The 20,917-nt window shown below is 37.0% G+C and overlaps 1 protein-coding gene across 13 annotated transcripts in view; it reads left to right on the top strand.

Moving 5' to 3' along the window:
• CTBP1 (C-terminal binding protein 1) overlaps window positions 1-20,917 on the top strand; it is a 223,700-nt gene that overhangs the window by 186,682 nt on the left and 16,101 nt on the right. For all 13 annotated transcript variants that reach the window (XM_071753255.1, XM_071753253.1, XM_071753254.1 and 10 more), the window contains 3 exons: window positions 2,279-2,433; window positions 11,052-11,196; window positions 15,130-15,336. In XM_071753255.1, the coding sequence (XP_071609356.1) occupies window positions 2,279-2,433; window positions 11,052-11,196; window positions 15,130-15,336 (507 nt within the window). The remainder of the gene's footprint in view (window positions 1-2,278; window positions 2,434-11,051; window positions 11,197-15,129; window positions 15,337-20,917) is intronic.

The following is a 20,917-nucleotide window of genomic DNA, read 5'->3' as shown; positions in this document are numbered from 1 at the left end:
GCTCTAAGGGAATTGTGCCATATTTTTCCCCGTTCACCTTCAACAACTCTATTATCATAGTTCTGTTTCCTTTTTTAATTTCCTTTTTGCTAGCATTCAGACTTGGTGTCAAATCCTGATTTTGCTGGACTGACAATAAAGAGGATGACCATAACATTTCAGTTTTCAAATGAGCACAGTTATTCTATGCAATATGAATGAAACTTGCCGTGTCATTTCTAGACTTATTTCAAGGCAATTATGTTTTATTAATGCCATTATATATAGTAGTTTGAAAGAAACATGAACATATTTTATTTTTTAGGGTGTTTCTAAGTAAATTTCATGTGGGGTTTTATAATGAATTTCCATTAAATGATAGTAATTATTCTCTGGATAAATATGTAGCTTTACACTGTGTATTGTATTCTTCACCATTTTATTAGTTTGTATTTTATTTTCTAAAAATGACTGTGTGAAGGCTATATGGCCATTTCTGGTAGAAATGGTAACTTGCCAAAATGCAAGATTTTTAAAAATTGTGTTAAGGCTTCCAATTAGTTGTGATTGCTGGATATTATTGCAAGAATCTGTGTACTAGAAATACGTCAGCTGCAGTAGAGGTTAGGAATTGCTGGTTTTACAAGAGAGAACAGTTCTCATGGCTGTTGTACCTATGGAAAAGCAGTGTATGGTTTTCACATCTGACTGCCTGTCTGCTGTGGGGAGCACCTCAGAGTCAGCCCATTGGATCATCAGTTGTTGGGAGACAGTAGGAGAACAGAAAAGAACCCAATGTAGTGGCCCTTGCTCTGTCTTCTTGAGGGATAAAAACTGTTTCAGTAGTTAAAAGAACTTGAATGCCAGAATGTTGAAGGGCTGGCCTGTCATCCTGACTTGATCAAGGGCAGATGTAGAATTTATGGGTGCAGGGTGTGAACAGTTGAGATTCTGAGAGTGTCTCCTTCAGCCCCAAACCTGAGCTTGGTCCCTGAGCATGCTGCTTCTATTGACTTCTGAAAACCTTTTTTTCCCCAGCAGTTGTTTTTCTTCACCAGGTATTTTGTACAGATGGGATTCTACTAATTTTCTATGCACTAAAATGCAAATCAATCTTTTGGGGCTTGCTTTTTGACACAGGCTGGGACTTAAGATGCAGGGATTACTTGTACAAGGTAGCTGGAGAACCTTTGTCTATTGTGTTAGTATTGGATTAACTTGTATTGTCAAGCAAAAAGCAATGTTTTTAAGTTCACATTGCAAAAAAATCTGTTGTGGAAATTTACGTACAAGAAATCTAGCCTGCTTCACTTTGCAGTGTTTAAAACTACTTATTTTAAAGAAGGGAAAAAATATCATGTACTTTATTCTTGTTTTTCATTTTCCTTATCTCCTCAGGAAGTCCCTTTTTTTCCACCCATGCTTAGCTACTTTTGTGTAAATGTAATGGTTTAATATTATTCCCTTGAGTACTTTTGTATATTTATAGCATCTATACTGTTAAAAAGATGCTCTCTAAGTGTCTCGTTACAAGGATTACTTTACATTTTAAGACTCCATAAAGAGGATATAAATGAAGTCTGCACTTTCAACTGATTTTTCTTGCCCCAGATATTTACTGTGTTTTTCTTTGTCGCTCCATGATGTTCCAGGCATGATGTTGATTCAGGGAGGGACATTTTGTTCATATTTTGGAAGAGCTTTCAGTGGTGGATTATGATGTGTGTGTTTGACTAAGCTCTACAGAATTGTTTTGTAAAACTTTTAAGTCTAAGCAGACCTAAGCAATCAGCTTGCACACTTGCATAGTGTATCTTCAGTAAACTCAAAATTTTCTTCTTGCAGGCTGCATTTTCAGTTAAATTTTAGCAGATCATAATCATATATGTAAATTGAATACTCAAATCCTCAGCTGAATTGCTTGTGGTACTCCATAAGCTGTACTCCTACAAGTCTGGACAGGGTATTTCTCACTCTGTCTAGAGCTCACAAAGGTGTGGAATCCAATCAAAGCATAAACCTTGAGTAAGATTGCACTGACACTTCTTAATAGTAAAGATGTAAAACAACTGTACTATTCCCTTAGTGGTTTTATCAGTCTTCATTGTTTCATCTTCCTGAACCACCATGACACTTTTTTCTGAGGTCTTCAGTGTTTGGTTGATTGCTGACTGAAAACTTGTTTGTTTTACTAGCTTGAAATCTTTTTCTGCCATCAGAATAAATAGACTAGCTCTAACCTAGGGGTTTTATTCCATTTTCATGGCCTGAGTAACAAATCTTCTCTGTTTCTTCATAGGCATTCGACCTCCGATCATGAATGGGCCCATGCACCCGCGCCCTTTGGTAGCGTTGCTGGATGGCAGGGATTGTACAGTAGAAATGCCTATTCTGAAGGATGTAGCCACAGTGGCATTTTGTGATGCTCAGTCTACACAAGAAATTCATGAAAAGGTAATGTTTAGAGATATAACTAAGAGGTTTCAAAAAAGCACAAATATTTTAATGAAGATGAGCAGATACGGTGTTGTGTCAGCTATGAAAATATGTTGAGTTATTGCATTTAGTTAATGGTTGATTACCTTAGTGAGTTTCTGGTCAGTTCCAGTAAGTGATGAAATATGATGATGAAACAAAGATGAAAATATCTCTGTTAGCTTTTGTGTGGTGTATCTTTGACTGGATGTTGTTTGTATGCTTGCCTATTAAATTAGATTTGATTAGATTCATGGAGAGATACCTCTGGGAAAAATATATTTTTACATGGTATTTTGAAATTCTTCCTGGAAACATTGTTGCTTAATTTGCAGCTGGAAAGTTGAATCTTAGTACTGGATTGTCTGTATGAGGCACTTGCAAACATCTCTCTTCAACCAAAGAGTTTTGCAGATCTGGTTGGGAGGCCTTGTGCACTGAGAACTGACACTACTCAAAGAGTTTCAAAACACATGCTAACCCAAAATGTATTTAGAAAATAAAGTGATTTTAAAATGCATTCTGACTGTATCTAACACCCTTCCTGGTGGCTTGGCACCTGTAAAGAAACTTGTGATTCTTAATGTTACCAGAGGTTATCTCGTTTTCTTAGGGGGACACTCATTTTTTTATCATGATAGCCAAGGGAGTCAGCTGGCCAATACATCTACATTTTCTCTTCAGAGCCTTCTTTCAGCATGCAAGCCTCATGTCTACCCTGAATCCTTGCTGCTCAATGTTAGAACATTTCCACATCCATATTCTACCTGCTGAGGTAGAATTAATTTTGCTGAAGTCACTGTCTAGTAGAGTAAGCCTCAAAGGCCTCAAATTCCTTCAGCTGAGAAAGGAAGAAACCAGGCCTTACAGCTTCTGTGAAGGTGAGAAATGTAATAAATATGACAGGAGAGGAGTGGTCAAATGCAGTGAAGGGCATTCAGAGGACCTTCTTTGGGAATAGATTTTCTTTGTTTCCAGCAAAGATTCACAGCAGACGAATGCAGATCCAAGTATTGACTTAAAGGCTCAATAGGTGTTTGTCCTGTCTCATGTACTGCTGAGCCTGATTCAGGTGTGAAGGAGTTGTGTCAACTGACCCAAATTGCCTCAGTTTCTCTACAGATACCTCATTAGGCTTGACTTACAGTAATTATACTTTATAATTATAAGCAGCCTTTGGGTTTGTGACAGGTTTTCAGAAGCTTTTGACTATTTTGAGTTCATAACTGGGATGATGGTTTGTTTGCTTCTCATGTTCTTGAAATACATAGCATTGTTAAACATTTCAAAGTGTCTGTATAGGGTGAAAGATTTAATATCTTTGGCTTTCTTATGAAGAGAGCAATTTGAAAATAACATGAACTTCTGTTTTCAGCTGAATAAAGGTTATTTTCTATAGTCCATTTTATGTCAGCATCTTTCTGGTGAGAACCAATCAACCAACTGTTCAGCTTGTTATTTCCTAAAAAACATGTTTATTACATTTTAATTGTTAAAACTTATAAAATTTTTAAGTGATAATATGTTGTTTTCTTTCTTTTATAAACAATAGAGAAGACTAAAGAGTTCTGTGCTGTATCAGCACAGCAAACAAGAACTGCAGATTCTCATCATTCAGGCAAACACAAGAGATGGCTCCCCTCTCCTGAAGTCTTGGTGGAAAACTGCAAATTTTCAGATTTCCTCTTGCCCTCCTGCCCTCCTTCCCACACAAGATCAGGCTGTTGTCAGAACTATAGTCAATAATGAGTTCTTAGGTTGGTTTCTGCTGCATCAGTACTTGCCTAGCACCACTACCTTGTCTTCTTCACATGTGTTTTAGACACAGTAAAATTCTGATGCAAGTAGGAAAACAGAAAAAATTAAAATTGTGCCTTCTAGAATATGATCTGCATTACAGACATCTTTTTTTTTTCCAGTTCATTAGTTGTTTCTCGTAGTATAGTTAAAATATTCTTTTTGGATGATTTTTGAATTAAAAGATAGATTCAGAGTTGGCAATATTATAGTTCTGATCTTGTATCTCTTTTTAGTGTGTTTGTACTGTCATATGGAAGACCATCTTTACAGTGCATAAACTCAGAACCTAAACTATTTTGTTGTGACAGTCTTATTTTGGAACAGTAAGGTTTTACCAAAACCTAATGTTAATTTCAACCTTCTCTTTAACATCTGATAAAAAAGACCAGTGTTTTTGCTGTGCATACAACTGAATTCAGTATTTTGATGATGAATGAGAATCTTAAAAATAACTTACCTCAGAAAAAATGAAAGAAGTGAAAGCTTTTCTGTTTTCATTCATAATTGGAGATTCATACAAATGGATAATGTTGGGGGTTTTGGCTTTATTTTTAATTTACAAGGTTCTCTTGTAAAGATTGAAGATAATAATGATAATTATTTATTTCAATGTTGATGAATATTCAACCCAAGCTTTTTTTTCTCAATTCCCTTTTATCTTCCTGTATATTGAGAAATAAAATGTGATGTTACATCTTATTTCTTTGTATTTATTTTTATCATGTTGGAAAGTTGCCTTAGTCTTACTGTTTTCCCATCTCACAGCAGTGTGAAAAGTTTGAAACAGATGGATTCTGTTTACAAGGACAAAATAATATGTGGACAATAAATAATATAAATGCTGTTTCAGTTTTTTTGGTAGTTAATATCAGCCTCATGTTCAAGTGAACACCATAACACTGCCAGCTGCACCACGTGTGTATTTTTTATGCTTTGCTTACTGACATCAGCATCATTTAGTTCTGAGGCACCCAAAGAATTCCTGTGTGACTGAATACCTTGCCTTAGAAACACTCAGAATGTTCTGTTATCACTGGTGTGTAGTAAATGAACTTTTCAGATCTTGAGACTGGAAGCTGGATTTGCCAGTGGCAATGTTTGAGGTTAAGTGCAGCATTACAAGAAGGGGCAAGGTGCCAATGTCTCCTCTGAGCTAATACCCTTTAAAAAAGCAGAATGGAAGTGCTGCTGTACCCAGCAAGCAGCATAAATTAACCTTACAGACAGATTAGAGCCAAGTATTGCTGGTTATCTAATAGCTTTGTCTTTCACTTCCCAATACCAGGTTTTAGTATGAATCATTGGGCCTTGAAAATTGCTGGTGATTATTAACAGGATTTTAAAGGCAGAGTTTTTGATACGTTGTCATCAGTGACTTTTCATGATATAATGGTCCCTTGGTATAGATGTTCAATCCATCATAGCATCTGATAGATGTGAATGGAAATGAAACACAATGAGTCTTATTAATAGAGCATAGCAGTTAACAGAGTGAATTCCTGTTAAAGATTTTTCATTAAAATCTTTTATTTAGTAGAAGTGTCTTCAGAGTCTATAGTTTCAAATTCACTTCTGTCCCTTAAACTGCTTAGAGTTGTCAGTAAACCCTAGGTTTGAAAGACTAGCTTCAATATAATTTTAAAAGGAAATTTCCTATAGGCTATGCAGGTTGTTTGTTTAGTTGTGTGTGTATTTGTATGTATGTGCATGTATTTTTCATAAATCTACTTTTGAAAGACTAGAAATGCACTGTCATATGTTGTGTATATAGATGTATTGTATACAGTGTGCAGATAAGTAGATTTTAAAGAGAGTTTTCAGAAGCTTTTAAGTAAGTTTTGTTTATGCTTGTTTAAAAAAAGTATATGTATTTGTGTTTATGTACAATATAAACTTTAATATTAACATTTAGGATCTACACTAGACTGTATCCTGGCTGACTAAAGTGTGTATCATGAAATGGGTAGGTTAGTGACAGCACCGTGGATCACAGGAACCTAACACAGAGCTGATAATCTCATAAAAAACCCCAGAAACTTGTAAAGAGCAGCAGATTTTTGGAGAAATACTAAATACCATTTGAGCAAGCTGGCTTTTCTTTTTGGTTTTAATGTCAGTGGTTTCACATGGGCCCTTTGTAAGGTAGTGAGGCTTTGAGAGCAGCTCCAGGTCTGCTGCAGCCTCCCCCTGTATGGCAGATCATTGATTACAAATTTGATGTGCAGCTGTTTCTTGGAAGTCCTACTTAGTTTAGGGAAATTTTTTTTTTCTGCCCAAATGTGCAAAATATCTCAAGTCTCATAATAAAATCTAGTAGTATACCTTCAGGTGACCATAGAATAGGAGGCCTTGCAGTTCTGTTCTTTGCATATTGTGGTACATTTATGCTTTTTCTGTCAAGATAAATAAGATGTTAGAGTTCTTCCCTGAATAATCTGAGTCGTATGTATTGCAGTGGTGACCATGCAATCTTTGGCATGATGGCTAAAATAGCCTTGTGCTGAGATAGGATGAAAATAATAGATCAGAAAGTGTTTGTAAAGGCTTTCAGCTTCCAGTGCTGGAGATTTGTTAAATTCTTCAGAATAGAAATGTCTCCTACTGCAGTGTCATGTGTTCTCTAAGGGCCTTGGGGACCTGGCATGTTGAGGAAGCAGAGCAGTCGTTGTGAGGCTGATGAACAGACCTGTCTGGGCAGTTGTGATTGGAAAGGATGCCATCTCATTGAAGAGGGCATGGAAAAGGCAGGAGCTTCACCTGGAAGTAAGTCTGAAGGCATGGAAATTATGCAGATGGAGTGCATAATCATGGTAACAGAAGGAAGGAAGGCAGCTTGTTTCCTGTGTTTCAACTACTATTCTTTCTTCCTGAAAAAGAAGGAAGAGAGGAATGGCTGTAGAAGGTACGTGGCCACCTCTGCTTGTGCTTTATCAAATTTTATTCTTCTTTCCATGGGAGAGATTGTGAAAGGGTATTGTCACACTGCCACATACTTGTGCTGATCTGAAGTCTCTGGCTTGCACGTTAAATGTTATCTCACTCAAACTGACACGAGTTTATATCTTTGTAAAAAATTGCACTGATTTTGGTGAATGATGTATAAATTTCATTATGGAAAGTGACAAAAAGAACCACGTGTACTCCCTGTTTCTCTCATGCATCCACCACTGGGTGTGCTTCTGTAAGTGAGCAGTAAATTACTCCTATGCAGTTATTTTTTTATGAAGATTATTTCATCTCCCAGAACTGTTTACATTTCAGTTTCATGTGTTGTACTCGGATTTAGTTCAAGTTTTGATTTTACTCATTGACAAGCTTGTCAGACTTCCTTGTGTGCACTTAGTGAATGTAATGACTGAGAATGTAATTTATACAAATAATTCCTCAAATACAGAAACTTTCACTATTAGTTCATTTAATCTTTAAGTGGCATTATTAACATTAATCAATGATGAATGTTTCTGACTTCTGATTTTCTGCTATTATTTTCTGCCTTTTTGTTATACTTCAATCACATGGCTAGTTGCAAGAAGCAGTAATATAATTTAATTATCACATTAATGTGAAATAATACACAGTCCCAGATTACATTTTTGGCAGTGCATTGCCATCTTATAACTGGTCTGTAATCCTGAAAGAGGCTCAAACACTAAAAAGAAAATGAAAAATTTTTTAATTGGTATCCCATACCATGTGTAAGTATTATCCTGTGGAAAAGGCTGGTGTCAGCATTAAGCCATACATAAGAATATTTTTCCTTTTATTGAACATGTTCCCAAGCTTCCCAGTACTTTTTCATCACCTAGTGCCAAGCATAACCTAGATGAGGCCAAAAATACAGTGTGAGGGGTCCAGACTGGTGTTCTTAAGAGTCCAAATTGGAGTCTTGACTGGCTGAGTTAATAAAACATGGATGATTTTGAAGTGAAAAGCAGCTTCTCAAGTGAAAGACTTAGATTTTAAAATGTGTTTGAGCCACAGCACTGTCTTTTAGCCCCTATTTAATGCAGTCCTGTCTGCATATACAAAACTGTGGGGTACAACAGTGGCTTTTGCCAGTCGTGGAGAGAAGGGAAGGATCTGGCTGTAACATGTAAGGCAAATCATCATAAGCTCCAAGCCAGTATAGGTTTTGACCTTAGATAACTGAACAGAGGATTTTTTCTCCTGTATGATGACCATCTGCAACCCTTGCAGGGACAGAGGAGAGGTATGTGATAAAACCCAGAATGAAGGACGTGGCTAATTGGAGAGGATCCAGGGTATCATGAACTTGAGGATCTTGAGGCTTGAAGTAGTAAACGCTGTGGCTCGGAAGGAAGAAATTCTACCATAAACTTGGGAGTGCAACAGAAACATGTACTTCAAGGAGAGGAATCTGGATTTCTGTGTTAGTCAGTCAGCTGGCAGCTTGCTGATGGCCGTGCAGAAACAATAATGTCATGAGAGACTTGAGTAGGAGAGATTTCCAGTACCTGCATTGGTGTAACACAGAGACCTCCAGTAGCACACTGGGTGCAGTCGTGATAACCCAAGAAGAGTTGACTGTAGAATTCTTTTCAGTGGAGAAGTGTTAGACTGATCAAGGGGGTAGAAGGACATCATTCTAGGCAAGACCAGAAGGACCATGCTTATGAAGTCCAGGCAGACAAATGCTGAGAGGGGATACAGTTGTTTGTAAATACTCTTGGATTGTAAATGCCAGGGAGAGAAAGAACAATTTAAGCCAATGGCCAACACTGGCGCCAGCACAGTGGGGTACAAGCTGGGCTGAGAACAAATTGAAGCTGGGAATGAGAAGAAATTTCCATATTGTTGGAGCTATGAGATTTTGGAACACTTTTCTTCTAGGAATTATTTGGCCAAAAACCCCCTAAGGACATTTTAGGTGAACACTCAGTCTATGAGAGATACTGTGTCTTGCATAGACTGCCCCAGGCATGGGCTTTGACTTGGTTGGTACCATCTGTAATGTTGCTGCAGAAGCAAACCCAATGAATTGTTTTGTGTGGTGTTTTGGTTTGGTGTGTTTTGTTTTAACACCATGTAACAGCACAAGGAAACACATTCTGCTGAGTGCAGTCTTTCTGACTGGTGACTGCTAGATGTAATCTCCAAAGGACTTTTTTGTACCTTTTAAAATCAAGGAGTTTTGTGTGTGTGTAATAGTTATAAGATCAGAGCCTACAGCTGTTCTTTGAATTATGTTGTAGCTGCATTCTTTAAGGATGTGTAACTTTATTTTTTTCAGCTTTTACTCTGACAAATCAAAATTCTGCTTAAAGGATTCTGGTCTTTATCTGATGTAGAACTAGGGTTACCAAACCAGAAACACCTGTTGAATTAATATAATTTTATGAAGTTTCAAGTAAGAAGTGGTAATCTTCCATTTTTATGGAGTTTGGGTTTTGTTTTCTTCTTCATGTATCTTAATTTTTAAAATCACTGCTACAGGTCTTGGATTCCAACAGTTGTAATCCTCTGTGTGCTGCAATGTGTTGTGCTGAAATTTTTTAAAGTTATTTACATTGTTGTTCATTATTGTTACTTATCTTGCAGTACCCTAAGAAATACCCACCTGAGCAAAAATAACTTGGATAACACTATATACATGTACCAAAAGTCTATTGAAAAAGGAATATGAAGCTTCTGCAGAATTTTTATGTGAAGTGCATCACAGAAACCCATTGAAGTAATTTCAGCTACTTAGGTGTTGAAAAGATTTGTGTGTGTTTTGTATCTTGTAGAAGAATGAGGATAGTAGGTGGTGCATTGAAGGTGAAAACACAACTGTTGTGAAGAAGTGAAATAATACAATTTGTGTATAAGGACAAGAAAATAATTCTGCTTTCTGGACAAGAAACATGTCAGATCTGTCACTGCTTATTTGGTAATAGAATTTGGAATTGCTGTGAATGGTATCCCAGGCACTTTCCTCTGTACCCTTTCCTCTTTACCTCCCTTGATTAGGTTGGATGAACTCTAACAATTTAAAAGATATTCTGGCCTTTCAGATGCTGTCAATTTACTTTAACTTTTTTGGCTCACACCCTCAAATTTTTTCTTTTGCAACTTTTTTTGCTTTGGTAAAATTTCTTTTTTCTTCTTTCATCTTTTTTTCTGCATAATGTCTAGTTTGGCATCTCAGTTCTGCCAATTCATGTGCCATCCAGTTTTCCAGTGAGGTCTTACACAGTTGCAGTACAAATACACTAAGGGACAAACAGTTTGTTCTTATATATTAATGGACAGATTTCACTCTCTGTCATCTTAAGGGTTTTGTAATGGTTACTGAATGTTTTTTATTCAGTTATCAAGTGGCTTAATAGGGCAGTGAATGTCTGTACCAGTGTGTGGATGGCAAAGAGATACTGCTCTGTGACTCCATTCAAAACTCAATGTCAGCTGCCTAAGCATAAAAGTGTTAAAAGTGAGTGCTTGCTCCCATGTTGTGTTTCATCTGCAGATGCAGTCCAGTGGTACTTTTACTTTGGGTTTGATATTGCAGAGCATCTCCTGTGAAATGAGAAGAGTTTTCCTTCTTAATAAGGACACAAATATAGGTCACTTAGTTCTTCTAAAGCAAATCTCATCAAGCTAGAACGGATACATCAGCTGAAAAATACTAAGTAGAGGCTGGAGGATATTTGGAGAAATAATTCTTAAAATAAATAAACTGGATTTAAGGCTTTTTACAGTATTTTACACCTGAAAATATGCATACTGATTGAGCTGAGATACTGTGACAGAAAAAAATGTTTGTTTTTTTTTTCTTTTTTCTTTCATTTTATTTGTAGGTACTAAATGAAGCAGTGGGTGCACTGATGTATCACACTATCACTTTAACACGAGAAGACCTGGAGAAATTTAAAGCACTTCGAATAATTGTCCGAATTGGCAGTGGTTTTGATAACATTGACATCAAATCTGCTGGAGATTTAGGTATGACTCCTAAAGATTTTATTTTACCTCTTCTGCTTACCTCTAGAAATCTGATAGCAAATAAGTCTTCGCTTTAGTGTTTTCTGTACAGTTTGTACTAACATGGTATGTAAGCTGTATGATTTTCTCATGGAACTGTTTAAAAATAATTTTGGAAATACAGTAGTTAATTAAGTGATAACATTTGCAGCTTTGTGACAGGATGAGAGTCCACTCGTTCAGTATGAATCCAAGGACTAAGGCCATAATTTTTCATTTCTTTCTTTTACCCTTTGTGTATTTTAACTGCTGCTGCTGTAATCTAATCACAAAATACAATTCCATCAGCATGGCATACTACTTCTGTTTAAATAAGAAATGAGAGAGTTATCAATTGTCTGAGACTTAGTTATGATGCATGAGATTTGGTACCAAACCACTCCATAAAACAGAAATACAGATTTCATAGGAGACTCAATTGTTGGTGCTTCAGAATAAATTAAGATACTGGCACTATGAAGAGATGGTTTTTAGTGTTCCACTGTAAAAAACAGCAGTCTGATTTGTACTTTTCTTGCTTTAGGACAAACCTTCTCTTACCTATAATCTAAAGGTCAAACTATCACTCAGAATGAATATCTGTCTACTGTGTTTCTTTTGTAAGATCAAGGTGACCAAGTATGTTTCCCATTATGCTGTTAGAAGATCTTGAAAACATTTACTGCAATGTGAAAGTACTCACTTCTAGTAATAACTCCATTATTAACTCCATTGATAAAAACTCCAACTCACCAAGGATGGTGAGGGGCTGTAATATGGTCTATCAGTAAATTACAGTAAAATAATCACCTTTTTCTAATGGCTGCATAGTTTGCACAGCAGGCAGAAGCTAACAACTCTTGAGTTTTTATAAAGAACAGATCAGGCCTGAAAGGATGCAAGGCTGTGTTCCAGGATTACAAGGAGTGCCACAGTTAGGTGCATGCTTTGTGAGCCCCAGAAAACACCTATGTAAGTAGAGGTTGGCCTGTGGTTGGCCTGATACCAACAGCCAAGAACTAGTAACAGGTCCAAGGCCCTGGCCAGTCAGGAGTCTGATTTGTGCAGAGGAACCCTGGTAAGTGGAAAATCTGCAGGTTTGTTGACTCTGTGCAAGTCTCCATGCTGGGTGGTAACCCAAGATATGCATCATTCTTTAAGTCAGAGTAAAACAAATTTGGGACAGTCTCATTTGTATGAAATGTTAAATGGGCACATTTCTGATCATTTTGTTTCTGTGTTGTGATTAAAATTAGTTATATAGTTAAGATCCATCCTGTTTGTGCATTCCAGTATATACAAAATGCAATTTTCTGCTCTTGTCAGCAGCCAGTAAATGCTGGAAGGCTTGCATTATAGTATCTCTGATTTTAGTAGTTAGAGTGAAATGGCTGAAATTAAATACTAACTCACCAATACTGGGATGAACCACTCTCTGCTGAACTAATAGAAATAATATGCATCTTGAGGAGATAACATGAGAATTAATTTCTCTTTGTAAAAAGCTTTGATTCATTCTTGAAATACGGTGATGAATCAGACCCTAAAGTCTATAAGTCTTAGGCACATTCCTGACCTTTTGCAGTAACTTTGAGTTATTTTTCAGTGATCTGGCTGCTGGGGTTGTTAACAGCTTTCCCTGTTCAGTATTATCTTTGTGTTAGCACTTTTACTCTGCTTAAAAGGCACGAAAACAGATATTTCTTGGATTAAAATCTTCAAGATCTGATCTACTTTTTCTGCAGTTTATTAGTTGTTGATTAGAAAAAGCATTAGTTGTGAGTCTAGCTGAATACAAGTGAAGTGGGAGTCAAGGTTGATGCCAGATGATTCATAAGATTTTCAGCATTGAACCTCTGCACAAGGTCACTGAAAGTAGTGGGGAAAGGGAGCATAGAAGTAATGGATATGAGATAAACGTGCTGTCTTTTCTTATTGGAAAAGTCCCTTTCATTTCCTTGCCCCTCTCTTGCTGTTTTTTTGTGGTTCACCATGTCTCTGCTTTTCAGAAATTACCTGATTCTAAAGTTGGGGAAAAATAGGCAAAAAGGCTCCTACAGTTTAGGAGCAAAATTACCTATCTCTTCTCCCCCAAGTTCCCTAAGGAAACCTGTTAGGGAGGAAGGTATTAGGTGAGTGGAGTTCCTTATTTCTCTTCCCAGATATGTCATACAACTTCTTAAGCTCCTTTTAAGGCATTGTTTTGTTGATGGCAGCTATCAGGAGATATGCTTATTGAATTTGCTTTGTCATCTAAAACCTGCATTTTTGCTCCATGGAAGAGAGTTGCTGTGTAAACAAATGCATCCTTTTAATGTTAGGTACTGAAAAGGATGTTACTATTCAGTCTTGTACTTCTCATTTGCAGTATTTTTTTTTAATTTAAAAAATGGTGACTTTCATACTGCTGTTGATGTTAGCAGGATGCCAAGATTAATATCCTGCAATTGATGCTATTTTATCTTTATGTAAGTCTCAGAGCAGTGACTCGGCAGACACCATCTACACAGCAGAGAAAAGAAAAGTAGTCCTGCAGGTTCTTATGTTGGTTTTTACTGATCTAAAGAAAGCTATAAAAAAGTACTGAGCATCTGAATGAAGGTATATGAACATAAAGCATGTAAAATATGTTGTTGTCACATTATTGTTATTACTATTATTGAAGCGAAATTTTTTTCCCTTGCTTTGTAAGATACACTGGTGTTAGCTGAGGACTCACTGAATATTTATTTATGTAAAAACCCAAACATCTAGAGAGTGAAAACAGTATTAGGGTGTTTTCTAGTATACAAAACACTTTTTCTGAGTGAAATTATACTGTATAGTGTTTGTGATCTCGGTCAGCAGAACTGAGAAACAAACATTTGTGGGAGCTGATGATTAGAGAGAGAAGATGTAGTAAACAGAAAGAAGGAAGAGAAGTGAAAAAGGATGCAAACTTTTTCTAGGAAACATTTCCCTTTACTACTATATATTGAGTACTGGAAGGTAGAAGCAGAATAGGATAACTTGCATGCAATTATAATCACTTGTTGCCTTATATTTTTTTTTAAGTAAAGAAGGAATATTCAGAGTCTTTAATCAGTCCACCTTCCACAGTTGGCTGGAAGTCTGTAATGGCCTTTTATCTTGATGTTACACCCTTTTCAGCTGGTAACTTTTAATCTCTTAGGAAAATGAACTTACTTCTGCATTATCTTTAAATGCCATGAGAAGCAGATTTTGTATTTCTCCGTTGACAATTAGCTGAGTTATCTTTCCAATTTGAGAAACCACGAAAGGACTTGGATTCTGTTTGTTGTTGTAATTCTACATCCCAAATGCAACACTAAACAGTTTGTCCCTCCCTGTCTCGTGATTACTCAGACATCAATTGGAAATACTGAGATTCATCTTATGAGGGCTTTATACAAGTTATCATTATAAACGATTTTACCTTTTTTATAACTTGTATAGATAACTTTTGGGAAGATATCTGCTCAGTGGTGGAAATCTCTTTGCACAACTAAATCTAAACAGTGATCACTAACTACACTATTGAGGGCAATCATATTTCTCTGTGCTCTTTCAAACTGCTAGCTCATTGTGAACATGAAATGCTTGCCAAGACCTTGAGTTTTGTTCTGAACTACCTGACAACTCCAGTACTTTCTGTGTTTTCGGTGGTCAGTTTACTGCTTATTGTAGCTTGCAAACACAATAAATAGTAAAAATCCAATCGCAAAAAATGTTTGCATGTAGTTATCAACTATTATGTCAAGTATTCTGTCTGCCAGTACAGTCAGAAACTTAGTATTTGTTAAAAATGGGTATTGAAATACTTAAAAATTTAACCATCACGCTCTTGAATTGCTGTAAAATGGGAAAAAGCAAGAAACATTTGGCAACTGATATACTTTCCCCCATTCTTTGCAGGGATCGCAGTGTGTAATGTGCCAGCTGCTTCAGTAGAAGAAACAGCAGATTCTACCATGTGCCACATTCTGAACCTGTACAGGAGAACCACCTGGCTTCACCAGGCTTTGCGAGAAGGCACGAGAGTACAGAGTGTTGAACAGATCCGGGAAGTGGCTTCTGGAGCTGCCAGGATCAGAGGGGAGACTTTGGGCATTATTGGATTAGGTATGTTGGCTTGAATAGGTGGTTTAATTCTCCTGACCTTCTTTGCTTGAAAAGACATGATGAAGATTTGAGCTATAAAAATGAACACTTAGTTCACTCCTCTCAACTTCAAGCGTTCTGTATAATACTTCCATCTCTGATCTTTGTGTGCCTAGATTTTTTCCTCTTAAGACATCATCTTTCTTTTTTTTTCTTTTTTTTTTTCTTTTTTTTTTCTGATGTTCTCTGAATTCTTTGAGCTTCTGTACATCGTTCTGTTAACATATTGCCTGGTTTCAGGCACACTGGTTGTAATAAAAGGAGACACCATCACTTTCCTTTTTTAGGACAAGGTTCCTGCTACATCATCTCACTGTCACACGTGTATATTTCTTATCTGTTGTCACATCTGGGGTGTGTTTCTGCTTTTTTCCTTTTACTGTTTTAACATATCTGAAGAGTCTTTGTTTCAGAAACAATCTGCAGAGTTGTTATATAAGGCTTTTGGTGGGGCTGCATCTGAATTTTTATTTCAGCTCAAATTAGAGGAAAAAATATATGCAACTTTTAAATGTTTCCAGACCTAATAAAATCACCTACTTACCTCTGTGAATGGCCCTAAATGTGTTTCAGCATCTAACAGATGGACAGGCTTGCTTGAGATGAATTAATTACTGTCTGTTACAGAAGTGCAGAAATAAAACAAGCAAGTCAGTTTTTGTCTGAAAACTATTCAGTCATGTGCTTGTCTGATAAAAGATCTGATAGATTGTGGATGTAATTGCTGTGGTATTCATCCACAGGAATTAATAATATGATCTTGACAACAAGACATCATACATAAATGACTGTTCCAGTTACACATTGCTGTCAAAAAACTCAAGCCATGAACTCTTATGTTTGGAAGCTGAAAATAGCCTGGTGTTATTTCATAGTGTTCATTTAAATGAGTATTCAAGGCAGCAAAAAATTCTTCTCAGTCAAAGAATTGTCTTTAAAATATGGCTTTCATAAAGTTACTCCTCAAGTTGCTTTTTCAAATCTGTACCCATGTAATTATGCACTTCAATTAAACACACAGTGATTATTGCACCCACAGTCACAGTATCTGTACATAAATAATAGACTATGACCTGCAGTGCTTTAAAAATGGAAATGCATACCTTATTTTCAAAATTTAGGCCTTTACTCCCAAGCTGGGTGCATATTTGCATGAGGGATATGCATGAGAAGAAGCAATTAAAATAGGAGATACCTCTTCTATTGACATTGCAGTTTTTGTATTGCAGAATTTTCAGATTTAGATGGGAAAAAAAAAAAGGATAATTTGTTACTGACTTTTGAATCTTGTGTGTGTTGTTTTTGTTGTAAATGATTGAAAAGTATAGAGGAGCAATAAAAGCTATTTAAAAGGCTAGGTTTTTATTTAACTTTTAAAAAGCAAGCTTTTTGTGTGTATGATAAAAGGTTAGCAAAATCTGATTTTAAAAGGTACAGATCTGTTTCACTTATTAACCAGTAATTTTCCCTAGCCTTTCATATAATTCCTTTGTCTTTTCCTACAATAGAATGTTCACAATTTCAAGCAAAATCCAAGTTTTTAAGTCAGCTTTTAAAACTTCCACTGTCTCTTTTTGTGCATGCATGTGAATGGGCAATGAAACATTCTGATTCTGACCTGACCTGACAACTCCTTTGTACCTATGCATAATTGAAGAATAAAAATGTAGTCTTAGAAGATATGGAAATAGAACCCTAGAATCATTTGGGTTGGAAGGGGCCTTTGAAGGCCATCGAGTCCAACCACCCCCCCTGCAGTGAGCAGAGACATCTTCAAGCAGATCAGGTTTCTCAGAACCCTGTCCAGCCTTATCTTGGCTGTCTGAAGGGGATGGAGCATCTACAACATCTCTGGCAACCTGTGTCAGTGTCTCACCAACCTCATTGTAAAAAATTGCTTCCTAATATGTGGTCTAAATCTGCCCTCTTTCACTTAAAACTATCACCCCTTGTCCTGTCACTACAAACTAAACCAAAAAGTTTGTTGCCATCTTCCTCCTTACAGGCCCCCTTTAAGTTCTGAAAGGCTGCAATAAGGTCTTCTCAGAGCCTTTTCTTCTCCAGACTGTAGGGTCATACTGGAGTTTACATGTGACCACTTCAGGAACTTAAGCTGTGATATACACTCTTTTCTATTACAGAGCACTGTGGAATGCTACCTATCTCTAGTTTTAGAATAAAATGTGTATTTACAACCATCTTCAACAGATTGATGGCCTTGGGTTATGTTTCTCTACTCGTGGCCTGTTCCCACGTCTGTACTTTCCCCTAAGTTTAGTTTTTTCTTATTTAGCCCTGTAACCCTCAGCAGTGATGAACCACTGAATGGCTATAAAATGAATACATTACTCACAAAACAAAGAATTCTCATCATCTGCTACTAAGGCCTTCTTTTCTCTAGTTCTGTGCAGTGCTGTTAGTGTGTGTCCCAGGTCATCTCAACCACAGCTGTGTTTCTCTGTTCTTGTCTTAAACGTGGTCTCTTCAGCATTGTTGCTCAAATTTGTCACTTTGCTGCTGAAATAGCTGACACCAGACCTTCTCTTCACATCTGCTCCTGGGCTATCCTCTTGTTTTGCTGAAGATAAACATCCTAGCTCTTGCCTATCTCTGTGCTAGGGAATGACTGTCATTCCTTCCCAAACTCCAGCTATTGCTTCCTTATCTACTGGTGTAGCCAAGTCTCATGACTCACTTGCCTTTTTCTTTCCTTCACCTACTCTCTTTTAATTGCTTCTTCTCATGCATATCCCTGCTTTGACACTTGGTCTATCCTGTTTAATCCTATTACTCCATACTCCTCCTTTAAAGTTAACCCCATCTCTCATCCTCTACTTGTATTGAACTTCAAGATAAGCAAAGACTCAACAGCATAATGCCTCCTTCATGTGCTTGTTGGAGACCATCAGTCATTGTTTTGTTGTTTGGTTAGCCTCTGAGCTCCTCTGAGCACACTTAGCCAGTGTGTCTTTCTGTCTTTATGAAGTGTGGGATTCTTTTAGCCTTACATAAATAGTAATATCACATGATTAAACAGCTGTCTTTGTCACTTTTAATCTTTATTACTTTCCAGTGCCCTCTATTTCAAGTGGTGCATCACAGGCTTGGATAGGAGGCCCTGCATTTAGGAAAAAAAAAAAAAAGCAAGCTATATATCTAGGTATTTTGGGTTTTTCTGAAAGGATAGCAGTACGTAAGTACTTGGATGGATAGATATCTGGACCTAATTCTGCTGTAATGATAATTTTACAGCAGTGAAGGCAATGTAGTCACACTCCCTTCCCCTTCCTTCCCAGTTACAAATGCTGATGACTAATAGCTAATGCATTTCCTCACTCAGGAGAGGTGAAATTCCTCCAAATACATTTGTCTCCACATCATGATTAATGTCCTCATTCAGTTTGTCTTTTCTCACCTGCCTTATTCTCTAAACAATCCCATGGTCCTGACTAGATGTTGGCCAAAGTACTGATCTGCATTATCAGACAATATTAAGGCTTAAGAGTTGGGTGATATTACCATGCAATAAGTGATGTACCCTGAGCAGTCCTGCTTGGTCTCTTATGTGCTCAGCAGGAAATGTAACAGACCAGCACTCTCCACTTCTCCAAGTTCTCCCAAGAGGTAGGAAAAATTACCCAAATTCTCCATTATTGTAGCAGAGAGGAAAGAGCTGCTAAGTCACAGCACTTTTTCTTTCCACGGAAGTCTGCAGACAAGTCATCAACATTTCCATGGTATCAAGAGCATTTTATAAAACTTCAAAATACAGCACAGGATGCTCATTCTTTGCTTGAGGGCTGGGCAGGAGCCATTGTCAGCTGCAGCTACTAAACTGTCAAACTCAAATCAGGTCATTGGCAAAGGCAAGGTCAGAGAGTCCTATAAACTGGGAGACTTGGTGGGAGCAGATGGGTCAGACTGTAACAGGAGACCCAGGGGTTTTTGATGAGTCTCTTCTCACACTTCTGGTGTCATTGGAATGATGAATGGGCTTTCCTAGAGCTTTGTATAATTCTTTAATTTCTAAAATAGGCATTTGTTAGTTTCTGCTTTTTTTGCAATTGTATGCAACATGCATTTTCAGCATTCTTCCCACACTCCAGACCAAGAAGTTGATTTAATATATTAAACTCTAGAATTTGCCTTCCCTGGAAGTAGCCAAAAATATTCATAACAATTTTATATGCATTTAACATAGAGCTGTACTGAAGGTGGGATGCTTTCTGTGCTGTTCTGTTGCAGATGATGTGCAGAGGTGGACTTTGAGCCACCCATCATACCCAGGAGAGTCTCACATAATAGAAGTTTTTCAGGAAAGGAAAAAAACGTTTTAGGTTTGTGGCTGTACCATATTTTTGGACTGTAGTTCTTAAAAGGGAGTTGTCAAATTCTGTGTCCACCTGTGTATTTGTCTGACAATGAATTGTCTAACTATGAATTGTCAATTTCATAAGAGTTTTATCCCATGAAATAATTGCAATAAAGCAATTCTGGGTAGAGGTACATGCATGTGATTCCCAGGTGCTTCAGAAGGGAACTTTGTGCACATTGAAGAGGGCTTTGGTTTATTAGCCTGGTTGCAATGAATGGAAAGTGTAGCTCTAGCTGCAGAGTCTGTTGTAAGAGATTTCACTGTCATGAATCCCCTCAGGTATTAGTGTTGTAAAGAGTGTTAAAAAGAACAGATGACAGAAGGTTGCATATGTAAATGAATGAAACTGGAGTAAAAGTGATATGCTTCCTATAAAAAAAAAAATTGTTTACAATTGTGTGAAAGATTCCTTGAGCTGTGAACATGCCAAAATTTGAAAAATTGTGTTTGTATTGAAAATTGTCTAATTCAAGTTTATAAAAAGCAGCTTGAAAAGCAAACAAACAACATGCATGCAAGTATTGAAATAAAAGATTTTGAAGGCTATTTTAATTTGGTGTACCCGAAGAAAAGCAGGCAGCCCCCTTCAGATTGATGTACTGCTTAATATTCCAAGCACATCTGTCACTAAGCACTGCAGAATTGCTGTGTTCAGGTTAAAGGATGAACAAAAAAAACCTTTCTTCCTGTGGCTTTCTAAATTTATTCAAAGAGAAACTGAACAGCCGAGGGAAACCCCTTCAAGCACAATTGGAAAGACACAAAATTTCCCTGTGCTAATTTGATGCATTTTTGAACAAATTTAGATGTTACAAAAGAAAACTTGTTGAGTTTATTTTTAAGTGAGACACGATTATTATTGTGTGTCTAGTGATGCTTTTGAAATGCCTTTATCTAACTTTTATACTACTCCAATACGAGTATCTCTTGTCTTCTAACCAGAAGAGTGTGTTAATTCTTGTTCTTTAAAATACCCTACTCACTAGATGTACTCACTCAGGTTTTTTTCTCCTTGTTGTAGCAGTGGTGTAACAAAGGGGAACACTCACCTCCTGTGGCATGGAGTCATGCCCAAACAGTGATTCAGTCACAACTCAAAGTCACCAGTAAGGAAGGTGGAACAGAAAAAAGCTAAGGTCAATGTGGGTACCAAATGATACCACACCT

This window comes from Heliangelus exortis, chromosome 10 (assembly GCF_036169615.1).
Source record: "Heliangelus exortis chromosome 10, bHelExo1.hap1, whole genome shotgun sequence".
In the NCBI taxonomy this organism is placed as follows: domain Eukaryota; kingdom Metazoa; phylum Chordata; class Aves; order Apodiformes; family Trochilidae; genus Heliangelus; species Heliangelus exortis.
This window is presented reverse-complemented; position numbering and strand designations above follow the sequence as displayed.